The following is a 21,438-nucleotide window of genomic DNA, read 5'->3' on the forward strand; positions in this document are numbered from 1 at the left end:
CGTCCTAAACTTTGATTTCTTATTGAATTAAATGAAAAAAAATTTTTTTAATGAAAGTAAGGAGGGACATTAAAACTTCAAACGAACAGAAATTACTCCGTGTATGAAAGAGGCTGTTCCCTCTTCAACGTCTCGCTCTTTACGCTAAGGTTATTTACAGTTTAATAAAGTAGAATTGAGCGAAAGAGTAAAACTTTAGCGTAAAGAGCGAGACGTTGAGGAGGCGACAGCCTCTTTCATACATGGAATAATTTCTGTTATTTTCAAGTTTTAATGTCACTCCTTACTTTCAGTTAAAAAAAACTAGTTTTTTTTATTTAATTTCTGAATGTTTTTGAATTAATGAATGTTTGATTTTGGTTCTCCGCACATAAATTATTAAAATGAAATTTGCATATTAATTTTTTTTTGGCTAAATGGCTTTCTCTTAGTTTTGATCAGACGATTTTGAGAAATAAAGGCTGGGGAAGGAGGCCTAGTTGCCCTCCAATTTCTCAGTTACTTAAAAAGGCAACTAGTTCTTTTAGTTTTCAACGAACCTTTTTATTAGTAAAAAATATACGTAACTTAAGAATTAACTTACGTAACAAACTTCTATATTCTTATATTTTTATCATGTATATGAGGGGGTTTGTCCCCTCGTTAATACCTCGCTCTTTACACTAAAGCTTAAGTTTTGTCCCAATTCTTTAAGAATGATTCCTGAATCAGAAAGGCCGTAGAATAAATAGTTGAAATTACTAAAGATACTTTAGCATAAAGAGCGAGGTATTTAGGAGGAGAAGAACCCCTCATATGCGTAATAATCTCTTTTTGTTTTAAGTTTTAATGCTACTACATATTTTCAATTGAAAAAACTTTTTCATGTTTATTTTTTCATTTTTTTTTTATAGTAATGCTAGAAAATCCTGCACCCTTTTCATTGAATTTTTCTTCCCCCATGACATATGCTTCCAAGGAAAAATAATCCCACACAGCCCCCTCCCCTCAACCCCCCCCCCCCCGAACCAAAAAAAAATCTCCCTGAAAGCGTCTGTACACTTCCCAATAATCATTACTGTATGCAAACACTGGTCAAAGTTTGTAACTTGCAGCCCTTCCCCCGGGGACTGTGGGGGAGTAAGTCATATCCAAAGACATAGTTATTGTGGTTTTTAACTATGTTGAACAAAATGGCTCTCTTAAAATTTTGATCCGTTGACTTTGGGAAAAAATGAGCGTGGGAGGGGGCCTAGGTGCCCTCCAATTATTTTGGTCACTTAAAAGGGGCACTAGAACTTTTCATTTCCGTTTGAATGAGTCCTCTTGCGACATTCTAGGACCACTTGGTCGATACGATGACTCCTGCAAAAAAAAACAAAAACAAAAAAAAAACAAAAAAACGAATAAACACGCACCCGTGATCTGTCTTCTGGCAAAAAAATACGAAATTCTCCATTTTTGTAGATAGGATCTGGAAATTGTTTCAACAGGGTTCTCAGATACGCTGAATGCGATGGTGTGATTTTTGTTCATATTCTATGACTTTTAGGGGGTGTTTCCCCCTATTTTCCAAAATAAGGCGAATTTTCTCAGGCTCGTAACTTTTGATGACAATGACCAAATTTGATGAAATTTATATATTTAAAATCAGCATAAAAATCCAATCCTTCTGAAGTTTCTTTTAGTATCAAAATTTCGTTTTTTAGAGTTTCGTTTACTATTGAGCCGGGTCGCTCCTGACTACAATTTCGTTACACGAACTGTTTGATGAAATATTTGCAATAACTATGTTGAATACAAACCAAAGCAACGCTCAGATCACCTTATGCAACTTAGTGGTTTAACTTGAGTTCGATATTTTAGTTCTTACACAGAAAACCTGGTAAACTCGAAAACATTCATAATATCAACCAATAATAAAACTTTGGCAGTCAAAAAACAAAATAAATTCAAAACAAAACTTATCGAAAAATAAGTTTTTCAAAATGAAGTAAGTTTGAAACCGAAATGAAAGTTTGGCAGGCCATTGTGTTTTTTTTTTTTTTTTCACTCTACTGAAAACCATTATAATTTGAACATTTTTCTTTAATTATAACATTAAAAAAAACACCTGTTAAGTAAAATCTAATATTTGAATCAGTGGTCAAACTCCTATTTTAAGCTTGATTTGGGCATTAATTTTGACTTCTACTTCTTCAGGGTGTATTGATTTATCCATGTCAGTATCTGTTATCTTCGTCTTTGATGTGATCATTGTGTTGCGAGAGCAACACTTTGGTTTTTTCCCGGTTTTTTTTTCCTATGCCGCCGATCTCAGCTTATTCCTGGAAACTGGTAAGGGTCTAAACTTTGCAGTTTTTACGGAAAGTGTGGACCTCGGGCCGGATTGATGAATATGACATTACATTTTAGAAAGCTCTGCAGAACTCTTGCCTGGGGCCAAAAAGGATGGTTTTTGCTTGTCCACGAGTCAGAGCCTATGGTATGCTAAGTGAAGTGGAGTTATGTGGCCTATGTCAGAGAGGAGTATCTGAAGTTGTGCAGCCAAGCTTTCGTTTCATCAAACCATGTTTCTACTTTCGAGTGGAAAGCTCCGTTCTAGCAGGCAAGTAGGCAGGCACCACTTTCAAATTGAAGATGTACTAAAATTGAAGATATATTGGCCCCACAGCCAATATATCTTCTTTGAGTGATAAATAGAAAAATTTACAGAAGCAAAAATGTGGCATTTTCCCAGGGGTCCGAAAGTGCTGCCATCTATTGTTTCTATCCATTTCTGTTCGTGATTTCAGCCGAGTTTATCATTCGGTTTTTCGGACTTGGGATTGCGGTAGAGAAATGCTATCAGATGTGCCTAATAAACTGTAAAAGTTCTCTCATTGCTAAAGAAATTGGAGCTTATCCTTTGCTCCTTTCTAAGTGGTGACATTAGAAAGTTGGCCTACGGCAAAAAAAAATCAACTTTTGAACTAAGACAGATAGAATTTTTTTTTCGACGGCAATCGATAGCCCTTGATAAGCTGATCAAAGTAAATGACATCCATTTTTTGGTACAAAAATTCCTTCATGAGGTATACCAGTTTGAAAGTTTCAAGGGTTTGACAACCTCAATAGTAAGGTACACACTGAAACGAAATCTAGACCGATACAAATTGTGAGACATATAGAGGACTTGTAAGCAACAGTTGGCTCTTAGGTAATAATCACCTTAGGCAATGAGGGGTTAGCAACTTTTGCTAGTTGATGTATCTATTATTTCTTTCCAGTGTATTTGGTGGTAAAACCAATTTGGTTCCAGTGGTAAGACATGTGGGGGACTTGTAAGTAATAATCTGCTGTTAGACTACAGTCAACTTCAGTGATGAGGGGTTTGCAACTATGCTAGTTGGTGTACCCATTTATTTTTTTCCGGTGAACTTGATGCCTATCACGGGAGAGGGACTTATTAGTAAGAATCGGTTCACTTTGGGCGAGAAACGGTTGTTAGCTCATAATCATCTTCGGCAATGAGGGGTTTGCCACTTTTGCTAGTTGGTGTACCCAATATTTATTTCCGGTGTATTTGATGTTTAAACCAATTTGGTTCCAGTGGTAAGACATGTAGGGGACATCTAAGTAATAATCGGCTGCTGGGCTACAATCATCTTCAGCAATGAGGAATTTGCGACTTTTGCTAGTTAGTGTGCCTATTTATTTTTTTTCCGGTGAACTTGATGTCTATCACGGGAGAGGGACTTGTAAGTAAGAATCTGTTCACTTTGGGCTAGAAATTTTTGCAATTTGGTGCACATTGTACTCGATCTCTTTAAATCGGACAGAATTAAGTGTTTACGCAACGGGTACGAACGATAACGTAAAACAATGAGGTAGCTTCGTAATAATTAGTGTCGCATATGGTATTTTAATCCTGAAAAGTTACGGATAGCTTTATAATACCAACTAGATTATATAAGATATTGTTTCAAGTTTTCATCCGTCACGATGTCTAAGATTGAAAAGGATAAAGTTCAACTGTCTGCAAAGTCAATTTAGTCCCTTCTTTCAATATTATTTTGCAGTTGTTGTTTTTTCAACGCTGAGGAATAGCCTTTGGTCATGTGATAACTGATTGCGTTCTTGTTAGAACATACCGTTTAAAAACTTCGATAGGCTGACAACTTCATCATTTAACCGATAGTGAAGAAACAAGCACAAACGAGAATGGAAAACAATGAGATAGTTTTGTAATAATTAATAGAATGTCATCTATGGTATTTTGATCCTGAAAAGTTAGGGATAGCTTTATAATACCAACTAGATTATATAAGATATTGTTCCGAGTTTTCATCCGTCACGATGTCTACGATTGAAAAGGATAAAGTTCAACTGGCTACAAATTCAATTTAGTCCCTTCTTTCGATACTATTTTGTTGTTTTTTCAACGCTGAGGAATAGCCTTTGATCATGTGATCACTGATCGATAGCGAATAAACAAAACACAAACAAGAACAAAACACTTTAGCCGGCGAAGCCGGACAAAGGTTGCCGCAACACTTCACGTTGCCCGGGCAACGTAGGTCTAGTTTCTTTGTTCTTTGACCCTATCTCTTCTTATTTTTATTCATTTCTTCTTTGATAGTAATTCCTGAACTTTTTAAGTTGAATTAGCATAAGACTTTATTTATGCTCGTTTTAAGTTTCCGCGTAGCTCCTTACTTTCCTTTGAAAAAAAATCTTTCACGGCAAGTTTATTTTCAAAATTAATCCTAACAACAACGTGACATTTCTTTTTTTTTTACTTTATTAATAATAGAAGAGAAAGGTCTTGGTTAAAAGCAAAAAAGGGAAATCCTGGAGGTTTTCTTCGATGTTTTTTTATTTTTAAAATTTGTTTTTTGATCCAACAAATTTTTCTAGGTTAAAGGTGTTGTTGCAAAAATAAAGCCACTTTCATTGTAAATAGTGGCACTATCTATTTAAATTGTATTGCAGTTCAAATTTTTCATCATGGTAATTCACGCTCTAAATGATTTTCTAAAATGAAAGCCAGTTGTCTAGCCATGGGAACGATTTTGTTTTCTCGTTTAGGCTCCATTCTCAAGAGGGCTTAGCTAGACATCAGTTTCTAGCAACCATGATTTTGGACCAATCTATGCTGCCTATAACAGATGCGCCAGATCAAGATCGGTAGGTTGTAATTATACCATGACACCAATGTCTAGTTAAGTATACGTGGGGATTGGGCTTTAAAAATCTGAGAACAACTGTCTTGCATGCAACCTTGCCCTTGGCATCAACTTTGCTGATGACATAACCAACTCATTTATTCGTGAAAAAATTACACGGTCACCCCTGATCGACAAAATTATAAGTTGTGTATGGCGCTTTCGGGGTCAAGTGTTTAGGATAGGTGAAGACTAACTGCCTCAAGATATGCCACGCTGGGTCCCTCCTGGGCATCAGCAGACGTGGACGATAGGGCGAAACTTGGTTGACGTTTTAAGACTGGTTCTTTGATTTTCGAATCATCGCAGCACTCACAGTACTCTTGGGATTCTTGTGAGCAGACGCTTATGTGCCAACCGGTATGGTAAGACGTTCCCACGAATTCTTATTTGCAATATAAATACGCTAGGAGTCAAAATTATGATTTTAGTATTCAATATACCAAGACCACTCCTATTGAACCGTATTGATTTAATCAATAGGGTTAATTTTTAGTATTATGTACCAGCGAATAAAATATAACTTTTTTCTATATTCAAAAGGGATATTGGTTTCACGGCAGGTGAGATATTTGTGATCTTCAAATAAAACTGGACAAAGGTGAACAAGGCCTCTGGTCTCGGGGACAAAGGAGGTTTTGAGGCAATGATGAATCATGAGTCGCAGTTTAGAATAATACGAGTGGCAATGCCTGTCAGATGGGGGTGAAAACTCTAAATGTAGAAAAAACTTTCTGGTTGGTAATCCTTAAAAATTTAACTGGAATCCGTGGCTGTTCTAATGGATACCGACGACAAGAATGTAGCCTTTCCCTCACAGAAGTCAGATCATGCACGGATGTTTGATATCACAACTATAGCTATTGACAGTCGCCGCTCTTATTGAATGAATTCCACCAGCCTGTATGGTCATTAGGTTGATGAAACGAACTCTAAATACCTCCTCTCCTCCTGCTTGACAGGTTTTGAATATGTTGCAGACCATAAAAACGCCTAACTATGAGCCTAACTATTCCTTGTCAGATTTTATTTGCATTTATTGGTAGATATGATTATGACCAGGATTTGGGGACGGCTTACTTCTCCGACACAGAATTTGAATGGTTGAATCAAACCTAGACTTTGAAAAGGTAACGCTAAGATATTTCTTAAATCTGATCAAGTTAGTTGACACCCAAAACCTGATGGTATATGCTCTGATGAATAAAATGTAGATACACCCCACCACGCACACAGAGGTCTGACTCGTCTCAGGTCTCCAGTAGGACGTTAGCTGCTGCCTCTCATTAGGTTTGATTGGAATTGACCAGCCCAATCGAGCATATATACCAGCTATTATAATTTACCCTCCCCCTTTACTTGATTCAACAGAGGCCTACTGACTCCAAAATTCTCCCAGAAAATATTATTTATTCCGTTCTAGCCATACACCTCGATTGATGATATAAGGAAACCCTTTACACTTATTCAGTGGTTATAAAAAGTAGAAAATCATAAAGCATATAAGGGTTTGATCAGGTAGGGACCTCGTAAAGGTAGTACTAGAACTACTAGCCAATGTTTACTTTCCACCCAGTTTGGCTGAAATCCATCAGTCCATTCTGATATATGTCCTGAACACCAAAATTGGTTAACTCCTTTCCTCTGTTGAAGTTACATTGTGTCTAGACTCGAAAAACGCACAACTAGGATACTAATTCTTACTATTATATAAAGCCAAAAAAAAAAGTATGAAATACAGCAAAAACATACAGGAAAGAAACCGAAAAAAATATCAATAAGTTTTAAAGTTGCTTTGTTGTATGTTTTTGTTTTTGTTTAATAAAGTTTTTCCTTAATAAAGGTGTCAAATGTAAACTGAAATATTGAGGGTTTTTTCATTTATTGTCTTAACTAGGATTTTACCACTTTTTATACGTTTTAGCAATCGCACTTTATTACCGGCACTGAGGATTTGTGTGTGCCTTTGTATTTCCCCGATAATTGCAGGTTTCTTTTTTTTGGTTGATTTCTTTTAGCACAAATCAGCTGAAATAAGTGGCTACCATTCCAAACAATGTTAAACCATTGAACTCTGGTTCATTTCCTGGTCTGTCTTTTCCTGACTGATCTGCCCATGGTGTGTTACAATTATGAGTTAAGGTCAAGTATCTTGCTCCAAGTTCGTACATGGTTCTTAGCACTCCTAAGCTACTTCCAATTAGATGACCCCCTTCAACACCAACTAGACTGGCAATTTTCCCTCTTTGGAATGCATCTTCAATTCCTGTGAAAAAATAAAGAATGCTTTAAGCTACCATAGGCCATGAGCAAAGGGGGGTCTTTAGTATGAACAGTAGCTGGGGCTAATTGTACCCCTTCTCCAGAATTAGAATTACACTTATTACATTACAATTATAGGTTACTGCTTAAAAATTTATTTTTTAATTATAAATCCTGAAGTGAATTTACTATGAGATGGGGTGTTTTTTAAACGTAAGATCGTGCACATATATTTATTTCTTTCATCGACTAATGATTGAGAGTATACAATACTATAAAGATAATTTAATAGAAGAGATTTTCGTTTAAGCCCCAGATATCCTGCAGCCCCTATATTTGAGAATTGTGTGGGTTCGTGTCTAAACTAAATTAGCTGAAGTAAGAAAGGTGTCACAATTCAACCAATTGTTCGGTGAGATGATGAATATGTTTCAGATTGAATATTTTATCAAGTCAGCTTTTCATGTTGCAGAATGAAAAATGTAATTACCTAATATTTTTTTAGCCTTATGTGTAAGTTCCCAAAACCTGTGTACGCAAGTTTGGTTCCTCTGGCACATATAATTTCTAAGAAAATTGAAACTGAAAATTTTGCAAGTACAGCTTATTTTCTTTTTTTTTCCCTTTCTTACAGCATTTTGGTTGATCAAAAACAGGTGTGCAAAAAGTTCCAAAGCTGCCATTAGCGGAAGTCCAAAAGCTGCCAACACTTTAGCGGCACAACTTGTGTTTTGACAGCTTTGCTTTGAGCAAAAAGTATTTTTAAACATGAATTTCGCAGAAAATTAACAAATGTAACTTAGTTTAGCTTGCAGTTGGAAATATTAATAGTTTTCTGAATCACAATTAACAATGTAATCTAATTTAGTGGCAAGCCATGCAGTTGAAAATATCAATAGTTTTCTGAATCACAATTAAAAATGTAATCTAATTTAGTGGCAAGCCATATACTAGCCGTAAATATATACTCCATAATTTTAAATGCACCATTTTATCCTAAGTACTGTATCATATTCACTCTAATACTGTTAGTGGTGTATAGTATTCAAAGTCTGAAGTATACTGTATATAGCTTACTGCTGTTTCTTTATGGATGGAGTTGTACACTCCATTGCAATTGGTATCATAAAAATAATACATACCCAACTGTATGCTTGATGCTCACTGATCACTATACTACAACAATGAAAAGTACCAATTGACTTTCTGGGAGAATAATACTGATTGGCATCCTGGCAGTCACATCCATTATGAAGCTGTGATATTAGTTTTGCCCTAATTTAATCCACAAAATAAACAGAAAATTGCAGCTACATTGTAGTGTTGCTATATTTCGCTCTTTACGTTAAAGTTTGACTCATTCTCACAACTCTACTTTTTAAAACAATAAAAAACATTAGCGTAAAGAGCGAGGCATTGGAGAGGGAATAACCCCTTTCATATACGGAATAATTTCTGTTCCTTTTAAGTTTCAATGTCACTCCTTACTTGCAGTTAAAAAAAACTTGTTTTTTAATTTAATTTCTAAGTGTTTTTTAATTAATGCATGTTTTGATTTTGGCTCACCGCACATGAATAATTAAAACAAAATTTGTATAATAATTTTTCTTTGGCTAAATGGCTTTCTCATAGTTTTGATCGGGCGATTTTGATAAAAAACAAGGTAGGGGAGGAGGCCTAGTTGCACTTCAATTTTTGGTTACTTAAAAAGACAGCTAGAACTTTTTACTTTTCTTACGAACGTTTTAATTAGTAATAATTATACGTAACTTACGAATTAACTAACGTAACGAAATTCTATGTGTATATTTTTATTACGTATATGAGGGGATTCTCCCCCTCGTCAATATCTCGCTCTTTACACTAAAGTTTAAATTTGGTCCCAATTCTTTAAGAATGATCCCTGAATCACAAAGGCCGTAGAATAAATAGCTGAAATTACTAAAAATACTTTAGTGTAAAGAGTGAGGTATTATGGAGGAGACGAGCCCCCTTATATACGTAATAATGTCTTTTCGTTTTAGGTTCTAATGCTTCTCCTTACTTCCACCTGAAAAAAACTTTTTTTTTTGTTATTTTCTCATTATTTTTTTTTAATAATACTAGAAAATCCTGCGGCCCCTTCATGGAAATTTTCTTCCCTCATGATAAATTTATCCATGGAATTCCTCAATGGCCACGTAATCTCCTCCACCCTACCCCCCTTCAACGTGAAAAAGTCCCCCTGAAAACGTCTGTACACGCCCCAATAACCATTACTATATGTAAACAATGGTCAAAGTTTGTAACTTGCAGCCCCTCCCCCGGGGACTTTGGGGGATTACGTCGTCCTGAAAGACACAATTATTAAGTTTTTCGACTATGCTGAATGAAATGGCTATCTCAAAATTTTGATCCAGTAACTTTGGGAAAAAATGAGCGTGGGAGGGGGCCTAGGTGCCCTCCAACTTTTTGGTCACTTAAAAAGGGCACTAGGACTTTTAATTTCCGTTATAATGAGCACTCTAGCGACATTCTAGTACCACTGGGTTGATAAAATCACCCCTGGAAAAAAAAATAAACACGCACCCGTGATCCGTCTTCTGGGAAAAAATACAAAATTCCACATTTCTGTAGATAGGAGCTTGAAACTTCTACAGTAGGTTTCTCTGATACGTTGAATCTGATGGTGTGATTTTTGTTAGGAATCTTTGACTTTTGGGGGTGTTTCCTCCTATTTTCTAAAATAAGGCAAATTTTGTCAGGCTCTTAACTTTTGATTGGTAAAACTAAACTTGATGAAATTTATATATTTAGAATCAGCGTAAAAAGCGATTCTTTTGCTGTAACTATTTGTTTCAAACTTCCATTTTAGAGTTTTGGTTACTATTGAGCCGGGTCGCTTCGTTACCACGAACTGTTTGACAAGTTTTAAAAAGCTGCAGCGTGAGAAGAGATACATCTTTTTCTTGCAGATACATCTCGTGAGAAGAAATATTTCAGAAGAAATACATCACCTGGTAAAAAAAAAATATTTAAAACGAAAACAGCCCTTTTTTGTTTTGTAGTTGCTCTTTTTTATAGTTTTGGTTCCTGTTGGGGCGAGTTACTTACAGTTCACTACCGCGAACTGTTTGATCAATCTTCAAACACAGATGTCAGTAGAAGAGTAAGAAATAAAGACCAACCTTTTGTAAAAGAATAAGTCTGAAAATAATATAAAACTTTACAAGAAAACAATCTGGAAATAATCACCGAATTTTCACTTTCGGCTATAATATACAATATTTTATGAATCATGTTTTGGGGTCACTTCCGTTTTAATCAACATTTCCCCGAATTTGATTATAACCTAGAGCTTAATTGTGTCTCATTAAGAGCTGCACAAGGGAGGGCCTGTAATTTTTACGATACGAAGATTTTATTTAGGTATCCAAGTATTTAGGTAGAATGGTAAATCCAATTCTACCACATTTTTTTTATTCTATTGTTTTTATCTTAGGATTAGCCTTCATAAAGGATTATTAATTTCTCAAGCATTAGAAGTTGTCGAGGTAGGCCTAGGCATTTAAAAAAATTGCCAATGCCGTAATTCGAGCAGAATATCTATTCTGTTAAATTTCATTTCAAAGGTTGCAGGGGAGAGGGCACCAGAGTACCAATGGTCAGGAAAGGAGGAGGAGGTGAGTACATTTGAAGATAAAATTTGAAACGTACCAATTGAAGCAAAATTCAAGAAATTTTTAAATGGTGAAAATTCCTTTCGAAAAGATCAATTCCTTCAATCGGTACTTATATATTATACCGCCAACACTCAAGAAGTAAAGTTAGGTTAATCCTAATGAAAAATACCAAAACATGATGACAACATAATACTTTAGTATGGCCATTTTTAGGCTATATATTTGCACGTTAGGGAGGGGGGGAGGAGGTAACCTCACCTAAACTAACCTAACATCCACCCCCACCCCCTAAGATACAAATACAAAGCCCAAATTATATAGTTTTAACGTATTCTGTCACCCGTAACTTGCTTTCCACTGAGCATAAGCTAAGTGTTTCTTAATACAGACACATCAAACGAGTTTATTCTTGAGTTTAACACAGAGTAAACTTGAGTGTTGGTGGAATAATATATAAGTACCCTTATATCTATCATGCATTCAATTAATATGGATTTAAGATTAATATATTATGCCCTAAACTTAGAGTAAAAGAAAATAAGACTCAAACTAAATTACAGAAAATAAGAAAAAAGGTATCATCTTAAAGGGTCCATTTAATTTCTGAGCAAAACGACGGTTTTATTTTGAAAAAGCATTAAAAAAAATTCTCGAGTTGTTCACTTAAGCTATAGCTCGATAATGAAAGTATCTCCAAATTTATCACAAACTCCCCTCTTCCCTCTGTTTAGACATAATGCTTTTACCTTTTTCATTTTAGAATAATTTTTTAATTTAACTCTCTTATATTTTCAGACATTTTAGAATTAAACAGAATAGTAAAAGAAAAACAAAATTTTAACTCACGGTCCAGTTGTCTAAAAAAAAACTCTTTGCATCGATGCTCAGAATTACACTGAGCATGACGTGTTCAGATGAAATTCTTTACCACGAGTCACAAGAAAATATTGGATGGAATGGTATAGTCTTATAAACATGATGATACTACTAGCATAGGAAGAAAGATCGGTAATTCAATGAACTATGTCTGGTTTTTGATGTGCAGTAACTAATTGATACAGAAACTTTGGAAAGTACTGAAAAGTTATGTCAAGTTAAGTAAAAGTGATAGTTACTAAGGGTGGATTGTCACTAGTGATATATCACTAGGGGGTGGTAACCCTGAACAAAAGAGGATTTTGATTTTTTTTGAGGAAATTGATTTTAGGGGAAATCCCCAAAATTTCGGGGATAGTGGAAACATTCGGATTTTCAGCAAAATCTGCCAATAATATTTACTAGGCCATGGAAACTGCCAAGTAGCATTGCTGCTATGCTACCCCACTTTTTGCACTGTGGAGAACAACCTGTGTTTTGACATCTTTTCTTTGAGCAAAAAATTATTTTTATATGTAAAAATTATATTTTTAGACAAAATCCACCAACAAATTTGAAAACTGCCAAGTAGCATTGCTACTTTACAACCCCACTTTTTGCAAGGTGAATCACAAATTAAGTCAATTAAACTCTGGAACCAAGAATAAAATAATTTATAAGAATGCTGGATTGTTATTTGTGAAACAAGTTCGTCCCCCATTTGGAACTACGATATTCCCGTGGATGGAAATGATGTTTACGCTTCAATTCCAAATAGAAGCCATAGCCCATGTTGAACCAGAGCCAAAGGGGTATCACTCAATTAAAAAAAAAAGAAGTTTAACTCTAGTATCACAATAAATTAATATGATTGAGAATTTTAATATTAGTATCAAACAAATCTTGTTACTTGTCTATTAAGATGGCTTTCAAAGTAACATCTTCTACTGTAAATATCGTTTTCGTTATTCGATAGCGATATTATCGCTGGAATCGATACTGAAGTTTTTGACGTCACCACTTTGATATCAATATTTAATACTGTTTCCATTATCTTTTAGATGTGTTTCATCATATTACTAAAGCAGTATTTGACGACGACGCCAATGGGAAATACAATAATCATTTAGGGATCCTTTTGTTAGTTCCTATACATATATGACATATTAACCAGTCTTTAAAATGTTTTAATGCAACCACACATAATACCTATCAGAATACTAAACTATTTCAGAAATGCCTCTAGTATTTTGCAGTAGAAAAACTGGATGCCCTCGCTTGGTTTTTAGAGATAGAAAAAAAATAGGGATCAGATTCTCACAAATTGGTGTTATTTATTCCACTCTCCCATAGTAGAATTTTTTCTAGGTATATAAGCGTGAAGTCGGGTTAACCACGAAATCTGAACTCGAAGTTTGGCAGAAATTAGCCTATATTCTTTTTTCCTCTTTGAATGTTCATTTATAGATGGCGTTAAATCAAGTGTTAAGTCATTAAATAATTACCTGAAAGATACATAAGACTGTAAACCGGTTAAGCACATTCACTTTTTTGTTGCGTTAATTCAGTCGCGTAAACTAAATTTTTGTAAAGGCTAGAACTGCTTCTACAAATATAAGAAAATGAAATGAAGTAGTAGGTCACTCAAAACTATAAGACTGGTTAGGTAAGTAAATGGATCAAACACTCCTATCGTTTTGGTAGTGATGAGTGTCCAAAAGCTTTCAGTAGCTGTTGAAAATAATTCGTAAAACCGAATCTTCAAGCTCCTATAGAGCAGTGAGTCCCTGAATTGGGATCAGTGTGTCACAATTTGGCCAGTGGGTCGGTAAGATGAAAATCTTTCATCTTGAAGATTTTCTAAACAGCTCAGCTTTTCAAGTTGCAGGATGAAATATACAATTGTCTAATATTTTTCTAGCCTGACATGCAAGTTTTCAAAATCAATCTATGCAGATTTGGTGCCTCTAGCACATAAAAAAAAAATGCAAATGAAAATTCTGCAATTTCAGTTTATCTTATTTTTTTTTCCTTTCTTAGCGTTTTGGTTGATTGTACATTAAGTCGAGTGAGCCCTAGAAACACGAATAAAATAATTTACACGGATGCTTGATTGCTATTTTTGTTGCAAGTTTGTCTCCCATTTTGAACTACAATATTCCCGTGAACGGAGTCATTATTTACGCTTCAATTCTAAATAGAAACCATAGCTTATATAGGAGCTATAGCCCTTGTTCCTAAAATAAAACAAAAGGTCTAACTCTGATATCACAATAAACTAAAAGGAATTAGAATTCTAGAGTTAGTCTAAAACAAATATTGTTCTTTGTCTTTTAAATCGTCTTTTGAAATAACCTCTTCCACTTTAGTTGTCGTTTTCGTTATTTGATAACGAAAAAAAAGAAGTCATCGACATCTATACCGATGTTTTTGATGTCAATACTTCAATATTCGATATTGTTTCCGTTATCTTTGAGATGTATTTTATCGCATTAATGCGACACCGATTAAAAATTTAGGACTGTAGTTTTGGATTCTTTTATAAGTTCTTTTACCAGCCCTTATACATTTATGAAATATAAAGCGGTCTTTAAAAGATTTTAATGCTACCAAACCTAGCACATATTAGAATATTAAGTTATTTCAGAAATGCCTCTAGCATTTTGTAGCAGAGTAACTGGACGCCCTCGCTTTCTTCTTAAGGCCGTGATTAAGTGAACTTGAAAACATCCAGGTTCAAAATTGAAGTTAGGGTAGCCTTCTGTCTTTCAATTCTCTAGAGACCGTCGATAGTCAAAAACCCTTCAAATAGCACTTATTCATTGGTGGAAACAGCAGGTTAATTGTACCAACCTGTCAATCTGGTCTCTAGGTGTACTATCGGCGATCTGAAACGATTCTTTCTGGGAAAAGACTTGTATAAATTTCAGGTAGCTGAAAATATTCTATGGGACTGTTCGAAAACAGGAAAATACATCGAAAAATGGTTGCAATCATCTTACAGGCTATTGTCTTCTGCTCATGATAGTACAGATTTTGTTCTAAAAGCAATATCCTTCATAGAGTACACGTGTGAAAAAGAGCTAGACATTTTCTAAGTACATTTTGAGTACTTTTTAAATATAAATTTTCAATTTTAACATGGGATTTTCGAATTCCATCAGTTCACTTAATCACGGCCTTAAGGATAGAAAAAGAAATAAGGGTCGGATATTCCATTCATCCGTAGTCAGAATTTCATTCTAGATAAGCGTGAATTCAGGTTAACAATAATATCTGATCACGAGATTTTGCAAATTAGCCTTTATTTTTTTTTCATCTTAGAATTTGCTATCTATAGATGGCGCTGAAACAAGTGTTTAGGAGTTTCAGTTTAGACATTTCAGAATCTCCGAGTCCAAAATATAAACTTCGTTTGCTATCACCACATCTAAAATGAGCTGAAGGTCGTAAATTGAATGTAAAAAAAAAATTCTTTACACTTATATGTACCCTCAAAAGCTTGTACAGTGAAAATTAGCTACAATTAATTTGTTTTTGGTTGTAGCTTGTCGGTCAATTATGCGTATGCCCTTTATCTTTAAGATATTAGATCTAAAAAAGACCGGAAGTTCATAAATTGAATATATAAAAAAAAATGATTTTTATACTTACTTGTACCTTCAAAAGCTAGCACAGTGAAAATTGACTATGATTAATTTGTTTTTGGCTGTAGCTTGTCGGTCAATTATACGTATGCTTTTATTTTTACCTCGATGGTATCAAGTGTTTTTGAAGAAAGAAGATGAGATATAGAGAAAGACAGCGGGAAAGAGAGAGAAGGAGAGAGTAAGAGACTGAAAAGATCCACACTGAAATACTGATAGTATCTTTTCGTTTATCTTATCTACTCTTATACTTTCTGATAAATACTAATGAGTAAGCTCCTTTGAAGTACAAAATGAAAAAGCTATTGCTTTTCCTTAAGCTAGAAAATAAAAATTCTGCTTTTTTCAATTTTGACATTTTACATCGAAGTAACAGCTTAAATTTTAATTTCGCTGGAAAATGAATAATACCTTGAGTTGTGGTCACGAACTCCAGATCAGCGGAAAATTTCGTAGCTAATCTCTTAATAACGTCGATTTGTTCATACGCCCACTGAACTGCATCTGCATATTGGTGGGAGCAATCGAGGTAGACAACCCAGAACTTAAAAGCGAATAGAGAACTTGAGAAGAAATTGTCAAAAAAAGTTTAGATAGATGCCCAAAATATTTTGCATCCCCTAGTCCAGAAAGGAAACAACAATGAGATGCTTTTATAAAAATTTATCGAAACAGAAATAGCCCTGAACCGGGGAGATTAAGCCAAGTAATGCCAAATGGAAAACAGAAAAAAACGTAGTTGATACACTAAAAGAAAATAGGTAATTAAAGACAACAGGAAAATTGGCGCTTTAAGACGGCTCATATACAAATTTGAAACTATTTGTCCAAAGGTACGGTTCGTACTAATAACGGTACCAGCCAGCATAAAACAGAAGAACTAGAATGCTATACAAAAATACCGCAATTACTGTCCTCAGAACAGAGTAAAACAATGAAAGCACAAACAGCTTGCTGCTATACTAGGTAATATCTTAGGTAGTAACTAGGCAGTAACTTAGGTAGTAACTTAGGTAGTAACTAGGTAGTGGCACTGTTTTTTTTTAGATAGAAACGATTTTACACAATGCTAATCGATTCTATTTACTCTTTGGGCATTATCTTTGAAGAGGATGAGGGGCAATGTCGTCTTAAAATACTGAGGGGATTGGCTTCACAAAAATCTTTAGAATTTAAATATATTAGTACTTTTGTGTTCTAAAGCCCCCCAAAAATTAAAAGTGACGAGTATCAGTCCTCCTTAGAAAACAAAAAAGTTCACCCCAAGCAAAAGTGTTTATGGTCAAAATAGAAACTTCTGTATTAATTTTAGCATAAAAACAACAAATGCCGATATAGACAGAGTTTTCTTATGTTGACTTGATTGAGGTAGGATTTTCTTCCCTCAAAACTTTCTGAACAAAGCAAATACGTAGTAATCCTAAGAGCAGAATTACGTCTCTATCTAAATTGTTCTATTTAGTGAGTTTTCTTTTCCTTCTAAGTAATTGCAACGATCCTTTTAAATTATATTACTAATTATTATAAATTACTCTAGAGCTAAAATATGTTCCTCCAAGCAACCCCCTCCCTCACCAATAGAAAAGTTGATTTTGAAAATAATGACTGAATCTTTCAAATGAGTGAAACTTGTTCCAAATACTGTAAGCTTACAGTATTTGTAGCCTTCAGGGCTAAAAGAAAACACAGTCCCTGGGGCAAGCACTGTAGGTTATGCAAGTTGTCCATTGTTAAGATATTAATTAAAAAAAACTACTTTTCAAACAAAACAAGTTTTTGAAAGAAAAGTAAAGAACTCGATTAAACCAAAAATGAGCAAAAATTTAATCAATTGATCTACCAAGCGTAAAACCACCACGAATCACCATCGATAAATAAATGAAACCCAAAACAAACAGAAATTACAATAACCAAGTTAAACTTAAAACGAGCAGAAATTGACATGAATAGGGGTAAAAACCCCTATGCCTCCCAAAGGCCAGAACATAATTTGTACTTTACTGAAAAAAATACAAATGAATGTTCATTGTTAGTTTAATGTACAGGTGCTGATATTTATTCCTTAAAATGTTAATAGTATTTGATTTATTAAAAAAAAAAAAATTCTCGCGTAGCAAATACAATGTGTAATTCGAGTGCAACCAAACGTGAAGTAAAAACACGTCGCGTACACTAAAAAACAACTTCTATATAATCACTACTAACGCTATAACATTGAGTTGCATTTTATAAAAGTACTTCTTAACACAGGTGTTTATTTAAAACGCGTTATACTTTTACTGCTAGGTGCTGCTAGCTTTGCGGTTTTTATAAAGTAGCACTGGACATCGTCAGTTGTTATTTTCCAAAATTAGAACTTGTTTCCTTCCTTATTAGTTTCCTAAAGTCAGTAAATATTCCGAAAGATTTGTCATATTCTCATATAAATTGTTTGCTCTTTGCATTTTCCAATTATTGATTTTAACAATGATACATGAAGTTTCTTATCAAAATAACGCCTCCGATTATAAATTTACGCAAGTTGACATTACGCTTTCGACCTAGGGTTGTAAACATGATAAGAAATTGCTGATATCATCATTACTATGTAACTTCATGTCAAATATTATGACAAGTATTTTTTTTTGAGTTTACTAAATATTATGAGATTGATTGCTTATGAAGGACATATTGTCTTGACTAGATGATGTTTTTGCTTTAAGACTACACATTGGTTGTGCAGTTTTATCCCAGTTTGTGAGATTTAGAAAAGAGATTCGATTAAATGATAGAAATCTAAAAATAGGACCCTACTTTTTCAGAAATCCTAGAAAAACCATTTAATATGTCGCATTTTGTGCTGGAGATGGAAATACTCAGTTTTGATAAAACTTGCAACGCTAGAAAGTGTGGATAATTATTTTTTCGATTAAATAGAGCAGAATATTCTTTTTAAACTTTAGAAAAAGGCAATCCCTAAATTGTTCTAATATACCTGCTAGGAAAACGCTAAAAACAAGCTCAAAAGAACTTTTATTTGAGCAATTTGGAAACTGAGGTATTTTGTGGAGTTTCGTATATTTTGGTAGAAGAAAAATCATAGATGTGTTTTATTTTTTATTTATTGTCTTTTGTTTTCACCGGGGTTGATTATATCGAATAAATGGTCCTAGAAGATCAGGAGAGCTTATTTAAAAGGGATTAAAATGCTCTAGTGCCCTTTTTAAGTGACCAGAAAGATTGGAGGGTAAAAAGACCCCCTACTACGCCCAAGTTTTCCCCAAAGACATCCGATAAAAATTTTAATATAGCCATTTGCTTCAAAATAGTTCGTGTCACAAACTGTTTAACTATTTACTATAAGCTTACCGATAAAAAGGGCGTAGAAATTCACTTTTTTCAATCAAATTTCACCGACAAACCAGAGATTATCAACACATATCAATAATGTATAGTCTCTTGGGAGAATTTGCTAATGGGTCCTTTGTGTTTGTGACGGTCAGCCGATCCTGCAGCTCGCAAAATGATTTCTAAGGCACCATATCACTTTAATACACAATTTTGCAGATTTGATCTTTCAGCACAAACCTTAATTTTAAATACTTTATTTAATAACCGTCATCTCAGAAAATACCCACCCCCTCCGTGTGGAAAATTTCCCCTCGGAAAATTCCTCTCTAGAAAATTATCCACACAGAAAATAATTCCAGATAATTACCCCTATATTCCTCCTGAACAACTTCGGATGTTCATTAGAAAGGAAATTGAACGTTTTATTCACCTGTTTAAGAGGCAACGCTGTATCGTTGTCTATAGTAAATAGCCATAGGGTTTTAATGTCTTATTGCTTATACATTTATCTTTTTTCTCCCAAGGCATTTCATATGGAAGGCGTGGCCGTACAAACTTCGGAGGGGATTCGTTAAAATGCTAATTTAAAGTTCTAGTGCCGTTTTAAGAGATAAAAATGATCGGGGGCAATCAACCCCATCCCCCTCATGGGCTTTTTCTCCAAATGTATCATATCAAAATTTTTAGGAAGCCATTTTGTTCAAAATATCCGAAATGCCAAAACATGCCTTCAGGGCTAAAAGAAAACACAGTCCCTGGGGCAAGCGCTGTAGGTTATGCAAGTTGTCCATTGTTAAGATATTAATCAAAAAAATAAACTTTTCAAACAAAACATGTTTTTAAAACAAAAGTAAAATACTCGATTAAACCAAAAATGAGCAAAAATTTAATCAATTGATCTACCAAGCGTAAAACCACCACGAATCGACAAATAAATGAAACCCAAAACAAACAGAAATTACAATAACCAAGTTAAACTCAAAACGAGCAGAAATTGACATGAGTAGGGGTCAAAACCCCTATGCCTCCCAAAGGCCAGAACATAATTTGTACTTTACTGAAAAAAATACAAATGAATGTACATTGTTAGTTTAATGTACATGTGCTGATATTTATTCCTTAAAATGTTAATAATATTTGATTTATTAAAGTTGTAAAAGTGACAACATTAAATGTTTTTTAAGTAAAGTTCAAATTGTGTTCTGGCCAGGGGAAGGCATAGGGGTTTTGCACACCTGCTCACGTCAATTTCTGCTCATTTTGAGTTTAACTCGGTTATTTATCGTAATTTCTGTTCGTTTTGAGTTTCATTTATTTTTTTATGCTGATTTATGGTGGTTTTGTGCTTGGTACATCATTTAATTTTATTTATGCGCATTTTTAGTTTAATGGAGTTCTTCACTTTTTTTTTGAAAAACTTGTTTTGTCGAAAATGTTTAATTAGTTATTAGTTGTTTAATTAGTTATATGTTTTAATTAATGTTTAATTTTTAATTAGTTCTGTTCACTTTATACTGGCATTCTTTTTCAGGGAAAAAGAAAATAATAGTTTAAATATTTTCGGTTTTAATTTTATAGTTTATAGCTTGGCCTGTTATTTGTATGCTGGAGAAACTTTTTAACTATTTTTAACAACATTTACCCTTTTAAAATCTGAACACAAAAAGTAGTTTTTAATTTAGTTTAACACTTCCTCCAGCTAACCTGAAAAATAAAATTTAATACCATTCGAAAAATTTCTATCTATGATCTTTGACAGCTTTAGCATTAGTACCAGTATGCCCATAGCACCTTTTTTTTTTAACATCCCCTTCAACAGACCTTTTTTTTAAGTTAATACCATAAACCGGTCCTGAAATATTGCTAAATATCCTCTTGACAACCTTCGTGGGCATAGTGTGTTTTGATTTATTTCTTCACAATTTCAATATTGCCCAAAATTTTCACCTTAATACGCTTAGGTTTATCAAACAGTTAGTGGTAACGAACTGTAGTAAGGGGCGACCCGGCTCAGTAGTAACCAAAACTCTAAAAAAAGGATTTTTGATACAAATAGCTACATCAAAAGAGTCGCATTTTAATGCTGATTTTAAATAAATAAGTTTCATCAAGTTTAGTCTTACCCATCAAAAGTTACGAGCCTGAGAAAATTTGCCTTCTTTTAGAAAATAGGGGAAACACCCCCCAAAATTCATAGCATCTTAACGAAAATCACACCATCAGATTCAGTTTATCAGAGACCCCTATTGTAGAAGCTTCAAGTTCCTATCTACAAAACTGTGGAATTTTGTATTTTTTGATCCATGCGTGTTTAAGGGGTTATCGTATCGACCCAGTGGTCCTAAAATGTTGCGAGAGGGCTCACTATAACGGAAGTGAAAAGTTCTAGTGCCCTTTTTAAGTGACAAAAAAATTGGAGGGCTCCTAGGCCCCCTCCCACGCTAATTATTTTCTCAAAGTCAACGGATCAAAATTCTGAGATAGCCATTTTATTCA

The 21,438-nt window shown here is 34.3% G+C and overlaps 1 protein-coding gene across 2 annotated transcripts in view; it reads right to left on the reverse strand.

The window, feature by feature from the left end:
- Positions 1 to 21,438, reverse strand: part of LOC136032955 (dipeptidase 1-like) — a 61,357-nt gene that overhangs the window by 17,272 nt on the left and 22,647 nt on the right. For both annotated transcript variants that reach the window (XR_010618831.1, XM_065713440.1), the window contains exons 3-4: positions 16,024 to 16,156; positions 7,232 to 7,452 (exon numbers count right to left, since the gene is read on the reverse strand). Coding sequence is in view for 1 of the 2 variants with exons in the window: in XM_065713440.1 (XP_065569512.1) it covers positions 7,232 to 7,452; positions 16,024 to 16,156 (354 nt within the window). In the remaining variant the exon portion in view is untranslated. The remainder of the gene's footprint in view (positions 1 to 7,231; positions 7,453 to 16,023; positions 16,157 to 21,438) is intronic.

Source organism: Artemia franciscana, chromosome 11 (genome assembly GCF_032884065.1).
Source record: "Artemia franciscana chromosome 11, ASM3288406v1, whole genome shotgun sequence".
Taxonomy (NCBI): domain Eukaryota; kingdom Metazoa; phylum Arthropoda; class Branchiopoda; order Anostraca; family Artemiidae; genus Artemia; species Artemia franciscana.